The following is a 12315-nucleotide window of genomic DNA, read 5'->3' as shown; positions in this document are numbered from 1 at the left end:
GCAAAGTAATAATAATAGAGAGAGAGAGAGAGTGATTGAGAGAGAGAGAGAGAGAGAGAGAGAGAGAGAGAGAGAGAGAGAGAGAGAGAGAGAGAGAGAGAGAGAGAGAGAGAGAGAGAGAGAGAGAGAGAGAGAGAGAGAGAGAAGGGGGGGGGTAGTTAAAGACAAGGTTTCTTCAAGAGCTTACTTTCCCTCTCTTTTTTGCAGAGTTTTTCGTAAGAAACAATTTTTTTCTCTGTGAAATTTTGCATAAACAGAATTAATGCAAGTACCGTATACATTGATTTTATATCAAACAAAAGAATGATGTAAATCTAATATGATCACCTCATTTTCAACCAAAAGCCTAGAATTAATAACTCTTTTATTTTTCGAGCTTTCGAAATAATTTTGAGGATTTCTTAAACCTAACCACCCTAATCCAAAACATGTTACTTTATGGAATTTTGGTGTTAAAAAACTCTGACAATGACCAAATGTTTCTTTCAAGGCCGTATCAAGGATTTTGTTTGGAGTGTGGGGAGGGGGCTTAAAAGAAAACTATACAAAACTCAACCAAAATTTTTCATATGCATTCTTGTTGCTTTTATACGTGCCGGACAAAATTTACCCCCCCCCCCCGCCTGGATTCGGCCTTGGTTTCTCTGTCTTATTTTCAAATTTAATTATTTTCATTTATTTCAAGCAAACACACAAGCTCCATTGTTTACAAGTCAACTGCTTGACGTAAGGATTAAAGAACGGGAGACCGCCAAGTTTGAGTGCTATTTCACAGGAAATCCTAAACCAGGTATGTCTTCAAGTCATAAAATATTTGTAAAATATATTTAAGATGAAGCACCAAGTATTTAAATAAATAGTCTAGACCTTTACTAGTGAATGGATATGGGCAAAAGACAAAAAGAAGAAGAAGAAATAAATTGATAAAATTAAAAATTGAAGCGCTCAATCGAATATAAGATTAAATTCAGAGCGTTAATAAGCTACTGTTACATAATTTTAAACGTGCTACATTTAAGAAAGGAAAGGAAATAAAAGACGATAAATTATCTTGTGTTTTGATTACTTTTAAGGGGTCACATCAAGCACGTACACGTGATTGTATCTAGTGAATAAGCCCAATAACAAATGCTTTTTCGGGGGAGGGATCCCAGTAACAAAACAAACTTAATAATTTGAATAAAAAGTGCCCAGAAATTCAAGAATAATTTTTGGGGCAAAGGGATGGGCCCTGAGGGCTGCCCGTGTATTGGGTGTCGAATTGACGTTTCAGCTTTTGTCTTTTTTTTACAGGGACAAGTAACAAGTCTGTCGCCCAACCTTGGTGACCAAGAGATCTGTCTCCTGTCAACCCAATATCTTACCATAGGGTCACATACATATTAAGTAAAAAAAGAAAAAGAAAAATCTGAACAATTGTTTTTGTCTCCTGCCTTTTGCAGCAGTTTATTTTCTCTAGGCTTTTACATTTTTGTCCAAAGATGTCTCTGTTGCTTGGTACTGTATCCGATTACTTATGTTTTGAACTGACACGTCGAACTCTGATTTCTTTTAGTCAGTGCCGGGATTTTGTTGTAAAAATATTGTATTAATATTGAGAAATAAAATTTCTCCGAATTCTGTTTAAAGCAGAAATAGGCTATAGCTAATGTTTTTTAAAAATCAGCAACAGTAAAATTTCGAATCAACCCTTTTCGCAAACTTAGAAGATTGTTCTGCTTCGTGTATGGGACCCTTATCAGGCCCTGGGAAGACATATTTAAGCTCCTTTCTTCCCTTCTCCCCTAGAACATTGATTTCTCACGAACTGCGGAATGTTGTATGCTAAGTGGATGAAGTTGTCAGGAATGCATAAACAGTCCGATTAGGGCCGAAATTTTAAAGTTCTCATCTCAACTCCCCTCCCCCCTCTTAGACGGCTTGATTGCTCAGAAACTTGGAAATATTGTGTATTAACTCAATGAAACTGAAATTCTAGGACTTGGCACAAAGTCTAATTAAGGCTGGGAAGGGGTTTTGAAGCTCTTTCTCCTTTTCTCTCTCCAGAACATTGATTTTTTCTAGGAATGAGTCTACAACCAAAATTAAGATCGGAGGACGTTTTTGAAGCTCTCATTTACATACTATCTATCCTTAGAAGGCTTGAAAGATTAGATGAAGTAGACTATAATCAAATTTGGGTAAAATCTGGATCAAATCATAGCAATCACCCAGCCAAGACCTGTCGTCGACGTAAAATGAAACATTAGGAAATGAATATAAAATCAAATAAGGATCAGAGAAGGCACTTACAAGATCCGATTCCAATATCAACTTTTTTCTTGCCGAACACTAAATTCACCAAAACGGCCAATTTCTTCGGAGGTTGAAAATAGTCATGCTAGTGGAATAATCATTCAATAATAGATCATATCTACAGCCCAAGCTAGAATTTGACAGATACTTGGAACTCGTATCTCATTTCATTGCGTACTTTTAATGCTTGAAATATACTGTAAAAATAGGTCCCAAGTAGAAAAAAAGCAAAGAAAGTGTAATTAAATTGAGGTTCGAATTTGGCTCAAATCCTAAAAACCTCTTTACGAAGGCCTAGAGTACAAGACAAGGAGACTCAAAACCAAACTCTTTCTATTTTCTTTTTTTATATATATATCAGTGACTAGAGGGACCTCTCTTAATATCAGTGACCTCTCTTAACATAAGCTTTGGAGCCTTACCAGCAGGAAAAGTGTGGAGGTAGGGTCTTTTCGGTCCTAAGCTGGGCAGTTTATCTGTCCTTGAATGTCGCTCACACAGCAGAATACACGTCCGAGTTAGCAAAAGGCCACTGTGTTAGGTCTTACCTAAATTAACACTAATAACTGTTAATAAGCTGTTGCAAGCTATTATTCGTAGCTATTTGTACTTAAAGTCTTAGGGGATACGGTACCTTATAGGACTACCCTATCTCATTCATTATGAGCTTTTTTTATTTTGTGTGGCTAAACAATTTATTATTAATTGTACAGTCTTGCCATAGCTTGCAGACCTTGGATAAGAGACCCAAATGAATGACAGGAAACTAAAGGGCATCTAGTTTTCCGGAAAATTTTTGAAAAACCATTGAGCTTCTCGGTTTTTGTGCCGAAGATATAAATATTCAAATTTAATGAAACTCGAAATATAAGAAAGTTTGAATTTGTTTTTTCGATGAAAGGGAGCAGAATTTTCTTTTTAAATTTCAGGAAAGGGCATTCCCTTAAAAATAATCTAGCATACCAGCTAGGGAAACGCTAAAATTCAACTGAAAAGAATTATGATTCGAGGAATTTGGCCGCTTTGGGAGTTCCAAGTGGTGCGCCCACTTTGATTGACAAGCTCGTCGACAAAAGGGACATAAAATTAATTTCTTTTCAGTCAAATTTCCTTACAAATTCTCGACAGCTCATGGTAACTTTAGCCCTCTACGGGAATTTGTTAATTAAGGATCTGTGTCTTCGTAACGATCAGCCGACACTGAAGTTCACAAAATGATTTTTAAAGTGCCGTATCACCTGAATATTTAGTCTTGTTAGATAGTTGCTTGTGTATTAAAGAATTGACATTTTTCTGGCGCAGGAAACCATTTATTTAACCTATTTATATGAACTCCTACAGCGTCTAGACTAAAGCGCAATAGATTAGAAGAATCCTTCAAAAATATGTTTTAAAACTAGTATTTGTACATATCATAATTGACAAAGTAATATGAATTATAGACAACTAGCTGTTGGGGTGGCGCTTCGCGCCCCCCAAGCCCCCCCCCCGCGCGTAAGTCGTTACGCGCCATATTAGTTACGTGCCATTGTAGTTGTGTCCCTATTTACCACCTGTGAATATAGATATGTATATATATATATATATATATATATATATATATATATATATATATATATAAATATATATATATGTGTGTGTGTGTGTGTGTGTGTGTGTTTTTAACTACGTAAAATTTACGAATATACAACATTCTTCGCTGTCCCATTGTCTGTACATATAAATAGACTGTCAGGTTTACCGACTCTTGAACATGCAACATATAATTGTCCATGGGAAAAACAATCCGTATTCAGATCTATACCTCATTATTCTAATGATTGCCTCTTGAGCTTTGTTGATGGTGATTGCTAATCAAACATTCCCTGTGTCCCCATCGTCATTAATATATCCAATATTTAACATCATATACCAATATTTGAATTGGTATATGATGAAATAATTCAGACATCATATGCGGACAGACAGACAGACACACAAACAAACAACTTATTTTATATGTATAGATATGTATATATGTATGTATATGTTTATTTCCCGTCATATTGCAAAAAATACAATACTGACGGAGTAATACGAGAAAAAACAAAAGAAGAGAACAAAAAAAAAACACACTTCTAAAAACGAAAAACGAAATATATATTTTTATATAGAGAATTTGAATGTAGAGAATTATAGAGAACTAGCCTTGAATTTTTTACAGACGTATCTTTCTTCCACAATGGAAAAATGTTGACTAATTCCAAACAGATTCAAATAAGAATAAAAAACGATAGGGCCATTTTGTCTCTATTTGACTGCAACATAGACATGGAAGGAGAGTACACTTGCAGAGCTGTTAGCAAAGCTGGAGAAGCTACAACGAAAGCATATCTTCATGTTAGTGGTATGTAGATGTTTCTCTGGTATTGAGTGCTAATATCTGGCAGAAATATAACTATTGCTTATCTATACAGTGTTTGGGAATCTTTTTTTATAGACTCACCTCTTGTTAAAGCAAAATGTAATATCTCGATATTTGTAGAATATAAAAACTATTTTGGCGAAATATATTCTGTTAAACTATTGCCAGTATTTTTTAGAGAACTATCTTCAGGCTCTTCGGATTTTCCCGAAAAATTTGACTTTTAATGAGTCTTTTCTTGATAAACTTTCTACTAAGACTCCCAAAACTTGGGGTTTCAATCAAGAACATCTACCAGCGTTAAAATTCTGACGTCACCTTATGGCTTGTACTTGAAAAAATTTATCGTCATCTGCCAGAACGTTGCTTAGGTCTGAAACTTGATTTAGGACTAGGCTAAAGATTTAATAAGTGATTTTTTTACAGTAATTTTTATTCATTTTTAATGAATGTTATTTTTATTGCATATTTTTTTTAGAAGAATGAATATTCTCTTTTTTTTAATATTTTCAAAACACACATTTTTATCTTTGTTTTCTGTCATGCAGTTAACCGAAAAGGAAAAATAAATCCGACGGGAAAACACCACAGTAACATATTTAATTCAAAATTCAATAGCCGATGGCATTCAATTGTGTGCTACGGGTAATTATATTGTTTGCCTCAAGATTGCACGGCTGAGCGACTGAATATGTCTGACATATAAATTTTGTGAAATAACTATAGTAGAAGAAAAATATTAACGTTGGTTTATATTCTTATATGAATATTTAAATATTAATCATTGGAGTAGTAGCTAATGTTTCATTGAATAAATGAGACTATTTTACGTTAAATTTTGTTGTTTTCTTCACAGAAGCACAAGTCTTTTATTCAAAAATGCCTATTCACTCAAGCTGTTCATTAAATCTATCTGTTCCAAGCTATACTCATTTTGAATAATTCAAAATCATCTGCATACTTATGAAACTGATATCATTTCTTTTTTTTATATTAAATTTATGCCTCTTCTTCTTTACAGCAATGGCAGAAGAAGAAAGACTAGAATGGGAGGCGAAACGTGAAAAGGAGATGAAAGAGCTCATGATGCTAGCCAGTGAAAAGAAAGATAGTGAAGAGAAAAAGAAACTAGCCAGGAAGTCTAAGAAGGCTGAATATGTTGCTGCAAAGAGAGCTGAAAAGTATGATAATTTTACGGTTATGATAATTTTATTATTATGAATTAGTAAAAATCCATTGGGACGAATTCTAGAATTCTTCCTGCATGCTTATAAGTCAGCTTATATACATTGTTCCATTGGGACGAACAAATAAACGTTTAAATGGGGATCAGTCCATTTGAACTAGGTATCAAACACAAGCCTGATCCTTAGGAGGGGGATTAGCGGACTTTTTCCAGTAGGGACGGAAATCAAACAGAAAATGGTTCAATCTTGGGTAAGAATTCTCAATTTTTTCTGGAGGATTCTTCTAAACATTGTTCCATTGGGAAGAACAAATAAACGTTTAAATGGGGGTAAGTCCATTTGAACTGAAAGGATACCTAGTTTAATGTATTGTGTAAAAAAATCCATTGGGATTAATTCTAGAATTCTTCCCGCATACTTATAAGTCAGTTCTCACCTACAGATCCGTTCTTAGGGGGGTGGAGGGAGGAGAAATCAGGACAGTTGCCCTGGCCACCATGGCCTTGAGAAGGGGAGGGCTCCGCGGCTGACGAATTGCTCACTTTGATCCAATTTTTTACTTTGTTTGGCTTTTTTGCTTATATTTGAGTCGTAAGGAGGGCGCTATGATTAATTTTGCCCTGGGCACCACCAAGCCTAGGAAAGGCCTCCTCTACAAAAACTTAGTATCCACGCTATAATTTAATTTTTGTGGATGCACTTTACAGAAACGACAAGTCAAATGGAGCAGTCAATATTTTTCTCTGGGATATAGATGGGATAATATTTTGGGATATAGCCTAGAATCTACAGAGGCTATAAGAGATTTCAATTTTTTTTTACAGCTAAAATCCAGTACGAATACACTCGAATTACAAAATTTAGCATCTACATCCAGCCTACAAGCGAAAAGGTAAGAAAGCGGACATCGAAAATGGCAAAATTCCGTATCTTCACCTATTTCTACCGTATCAATTGTGAAAAAATCACTGTTTTACGTTTTGTTGAAAACTTAAAAAAAGTCAGATAATATGTTTTAGCCGATGACAGCAGAACGTCAGCCCTGTTTTTACTTAGCGTATAAATCTTACGTCTCTTATGTCGCTGGATTTCTACATCCTTTGAGATAATGCTTTGACGAGATAAATTATAGCTACGGTATTTAGTTTTGCAAAATGTGTCTCAATGCAAATATAAGACACTTTCTGGTGCTTTTTATCTTTAACTGTTCTGTTAAAGAGCGCTAACCTTTGGATTTTTAATCATGAATAAAAAAAAGAGAAAATCAAATTAGCTAATTTCCTTTGGTCTCTGAATGGACACTATAAAAAATAGGATTTTTTGCCTAATGAAAGGTCCGAAAAATGTTCACTGGAAAAAAATGTCTCTGGCATCCTCTGACTGGTACTGAAGATGAAGATTAACTTGTAAAGAAGAAAGCTTGGTAAACAATTAAAAATATTATTTGTGTCATTTTTTAAAAAGACTCTCAATCGTAGTAATGTGTTCAACAATGACCATTTCATGTCAAGAGGGATTAAGACTAACTGTGCGTGCTCAAATTGGAAAGATTAAAAAAAAGTTTTAATAGTTTTTTGGCTTATTTTAAGTTTTGGTAAAAATAAAAAACTGCATTTTAGCTATTTTCGTCCATTGTAAGCATGTCTGTGCTGGATATACTTACATGAGCCAGGTACTAGTCAGATAAGATGGGAGATCCTTCTTTAAATGTACGCGATTTTGACATACCCATTATACTCAGTTGTATAACATAACCCAACTACTTTTTAGTCTTGACAAAGTTGTCCCTACTTTCAAAATATGATTCTCCTCCCCCATTGTTCTGAATTTACGGTTCTGCGAACGTGCATGATTAATGTAATAATAAAGGACGGAAAGTACAGGATTCCAAAATTTTTTCCACAGCTTCAAATTGAGATTCGTCCTAGCTTCCTCCTTCAACCATATTCTTGTAACTCAGGAGACACTAAAAAATGATCTACCTGATGAAATGAAACTGAAACCAAAAATTTCATCCAGGTTTAAGAGCTTCATTAAACCAGTAATTTTATTTTCATCATCTATAGGAAAATTAAATTCATGCTTTTATTTTGTGCTACAATGTGTTTTTAAGAAAGTATTTTAAGTAAAATGCAAAATTAGGCCTTATCTGACTCTCTTGTTACTAGTTAAGTTTCCATCTTGAACATGTATTGAATATTTTACTAATTATAAGGTATAATTACGCTATATTTAGATAGCCTACAGAATAACAATGCGTTGGAAATATTTGAGTGGCAAAACTTAAGACAGATAGTATAACTTTCTGATAATTTTATGTTATATCTATTTTTTGATGTTTCAGGGAAGCACAAATCGTTGAAGAATTACAGAAAATTGAAAACACTGTGGACACAGAAATTTTAAGGATTGAGGAGGTATAGAGAGTATTTTTCACTTGAATAGATATGCTGCACCCTTATCCCTTTTTTAAATTTCAAGGACTGAGGAGGTATAAAGAGTATATTTGACTTGATTAGATATGGGACATCCATATCTGTATTTGAAATTTTAAGGATTGAGGAGTTATAAGGAGTATATTTGACTTGATTAGATATGGGACATCCATATCTGTATTTGAAATTTTAAGGGTTGAGGAGTTTAAAGAGTATTTTGTACTTGAATAGATATGATGCATCTGTAGCCCCTTTTTTTAATTTTGAGGACTAATGAGGTATAAGGAGCATTTTTTACTTGAGTAGGAATGATAGATCCCTATCTTTTTTTTGTAATTTTAAAGATTGGAGAGGTATAAAAAGTATTTTTCGTTTAAATGGATATGCTACATCCCTATCCCTATCCTATGTTTCAAGGATTGAGGAGTTGTAAAGAGTATTTGTCACTTGAATAGATATGATACATCCTTATCCGTTTTTATGATTTTAAGGATTGAGGAGGTACAGAGTATTTTTCACTTAAATAGATATGACCCATCCCGTTGATAGTGAAACTTATGCATGCCAAACCTTATAATTCACCCAGAAGTAACCCAAGAACCTTATCTGACTTACCACAAAAAATAAAAAATAAAATAAAGGTGTCTTGTGAAATTATTCCAGTTCATATATCTCAATTTGACCGTATTTTTGTTATGGTGATATGCCTTTAGTGTAATATGCATTCCAAATTAATTATAAAATAGTTTCATCCTCCTGTTATGAAAAAAAAAAAAAACTTAAAATATATTCATTTATCAACCCAGAACTATGATATCACTTACATTTTTCTTAGAGGATGATTTAAACTTGCTTAATAAAAATCGAAAAATATCCCCATTTTCGTTTATCTGCTGATTATGCTTGTTTAGCAAATAATTTGTCTCCCAATGTTTGGAAGCTGGGTCTTTCCACCGACTTATTGAAAGGGCCCTGCTGCATACTCACCAGAAAATGGATTGACCAAGCATAGACTTGGTCTGAATTTCAGATAGAGAATTGCCACTAAAAACTACACATCATCGCTTAAATTATATTTCTTATATTGTTTTAAAATTCTTTATCTCATTTGTTAGTCGTTTAAAAAGCCCTATATTTTTAGTCAGATAAATGTTTCCATGGTGTTTATGGCTGGACGCTGAATAACGGTGGGGCGCTTATGTGATCAGTTGGTTTTTGGTCTGAGTGATAAGGGAAGGGTGTGAATACTGTCGAGTTGTCTTTGCAATATACTTTAAGACATCAGAACTTGATAGACGTGCATTGCACTTTCAAGTCTAGTCTACATGCTTCAAAATTCAAAATTTTTATTCTCTATTCTGAAATAACTATTTAGTTGTACATTGTTGTTTTAATTTATGTACTTTTCCTATGGAAACACGAGTCTTTGACATTTTATTTTCAGTTTCTAGGGTTCTTTTGTTTTCCATCGCTACTCCTTTTTTTCGCTTTGGTCACTTTACGGACTCGGCAGGCGCTTTTCAACAAAATATGATCTCTAACCTTATTTGATTTTTCAACATAAAAAATTACAAAATAAAGTGGATCGGGGTTGAAAGGGCTATGCGTATTTGCACTCAAAGGGTGCTTCTACAGTTACTATGAGGGATCTTGTTTTGACTCCTTGCCTGTGACTAACTCAACATGTAGTCTCTAGGCATCCATTTTCAGTTCTTTCCCAGTTTCAGACCGTCCTTATATCCATAATTTTTTAAATACTTAATCTTACATTTATTTAGATCCCAGCTTTGTACGTATGTTTACCTCATAATGGAAATATCCATTTACCAGTTTTTTTTCTAGAGAAACTTTGAACCGAAATTTGAAGAGGTCACATTGTGTATTAAAAATTTTTTTTAACAGAAACTCATCTGTATCCTTCTTCCTTTTTTATATAATTTTTCTTTACTGTAGGAAAAAGCTCATAGAGCAGAGTCAGCCATGCATCCACTCAGTGTACTTCATATTGAGCAGCTAAACCAAAATTCAGATATACAGAACACTCCTACAGCCTCTCACGCTCATTCAGAACTTGTGCAACATCAATCAGTAGAAGCCACAGAAACACGGACACATCATGCAGTAGGAACTCTTGACATTGTACATGACAAAACCACGACTGCATCACCAGAACTAATGCTTTCAAGTTCAATCGCAGAATCTGTAACCGTTGCAAATGAATGGGCAAGTAATTTTGAAGCTAAGGAAACTACTCAGGAACAAGTCACTTCCTTTCGTGAGCCATTACTGTCAGTATCCACGATGGACATATTAGCTGGTGATACAATAGCTCGTTTTGATGATGAAACAGATATAGAACAAGCGCACATGTCAACAATGGAAAACATATCCCCCTCTGTTGAGACTATTACTTCTTTACAAACTGTTGATAAAATAAATGGGCTGACACCAGATATTTGTAAAGGAACTCCTTCCATTGTGGCAAACAAAGCAGATCTGCTAATATCTGACGTTCAGAAGACCCAAACACTGGTTAGACCGGAAATAGCTACAATTGATCGCAATTATGAAGTGACTGAGTCAACGGAATCAATAAAAAGTCTGGCTACAATGGGTTCTCGTAAAACTGATGTCCATCAAGAAGCTACCATCAAAGAAACAGTTCCAATACAATCAAACGTTAGTATAAAGCAACAGGATATAGCTAGCAAAGCAAATATGAAATTTAACGTGCACCAGGCGATAACAACTACAAAAATTGATAGTTCGCAACAGCCGATTCAAATTCACGAAACATTAATGGCACAAAAGGCCACAAAAACTACAACATCCATGACAGAAACTGCCACATACAAGCCAAAAATTATTGAAACAATTGAAAATTTTTCAGTAGACACTAAATTAGAAAAACCCATTGTCTCTTCTCACCCTTATGAGGCTAAAGCTACAACTGAAATAGTATCATGCACGGCATTAGGAAATTTAAAAGACCTTGAAAGAGTAGAACCTTCAGGTCAAGCTTTAGAAATTGTTTCAGTTCAGGAAGGAACTGTTACTGAGCAGCCTTTGATATTGCAGACAACTGATTCACGAATGAGTCAAATACGAAAGGAAAGTGCGAAGAAACTTGTTGAAGAGCAGAAAGGGTTAAAAACAACTGAAATAACAGCAAATCAAACTGTCGAAATAGTAAAAGATCAAGTAAAAAGCGCAAGTGCAGCTCAGATTATAACTCCAACAGAAACAATTCAAGTTAGTCAGCCTAGTACAATAAAGGCTGCAGAGCCCATTAAAACAAAAAAGAAAAAAATTAAGCAAGCACAAGCAGTTACATCAATCACTGCAGAAACTTGTAATGACCAGGTCTCAGCTCATTTAGAGCCAGAAATAAACACTGAAAAAGTGAACCAGAGCAATTTACCAGCAATTGAGATGGTTGTAGAACAACCATCACTATTACAAACCACAGGCACTCTCATTACTACCAAAGACACTAGACAAGCAAAAAAAGTACTTGAAGAGCAGGATAGCATAACAAATCTACAAGTGCTCTCTGCTGAACAGTCGTCTGTTTTGCAGAAAAAAGAAACCAAAGAAATGAAAGCAGATGTAGCTTTAGCGCACGGAAGAGATTCAGCAGTTACAACTGAAGTTCTCTCCGTACAGACTGTCAACAAACTAGATTCATCGCCACAGAAAACAGAGAAAGTTACCCCCATGGTGATACAAAAAGATGCAATAAACGTTTCTCAGCCAAACGTTGGCGTAACAGCAGATGTACTATCGACTGACAAAGCTTCAAAAGCTAAAGCAAAGGAGTTGGTTGAACCAGAAAAGAAAAAGGATGAATATAAGGTTAATAGCACGGATATAAATAGATTCATTAACAGCTTACATCTAACATGTAGAATGTCTGTCTGTATTTAGTTATCAACATTTCTAATTTTAGTTAATTATAATAACATAGACTTTGCTACTGATTGTTGGTTTCTAA

The 12315-nt window shown here is 34.5% G+C and overlaps 1 protein-coding gene across 10 annotated transcripts in view; it reads left to right on the top strand.

Moving 5' to 3' along the window:
- The window catches only part of LOC136033704 (titin-like), a 369666-nt gene that overhangs the window by 217894 nt on the left and 139457 nt on the right, over positions 1–12315 (top strand). For 7 of the 10 annotated variants that reach the window (XM_065714571.1, XM_065714569.1, XM_065714568.1 and 4 more), the window contains exons 25-29: positions 686–790; positions 4499–4681; positions 5721–5880; positions 8231–8303; positions 10275–12176. In XM_065714571.1, the coding sequence (XP_065570643.1) occupies positions 686–790; positions 4499–4681; positions 5721–5880; positions 8231–8303; positions 10275–12176 (2423 nt within the window). The remainder of the gene's footprint in view (positions 1–685; positions 791–4498; positions 4682–5720; positions 5881–8230; positions 8304–10274; positions 12177–12315) is intronic. The other 3 variants (XM_065714570.1, XM_065714567.1, XM_065714566.1) reach the window with 2 other exon arrangements.

This window comes from Artemia franciscana, chromosome 12 (genome assembly GCF_032884065.1).
Source record: "Artemia franciscana chromosome 12, ASM3288406v1, whole genome shotgun sequence".
In the NCBI taxonomy this organism is placed as follows: Eukaryota; Metazoa; Arthropoda; class Branchiopoda; order Anostraca; family Artemiidae; genus Artemia; species Artemia franciscana.
Note: the sequence above shows the minus strand (reverse complement) of the source record. Positions and strands in the feature narration are given on the sequence as shown.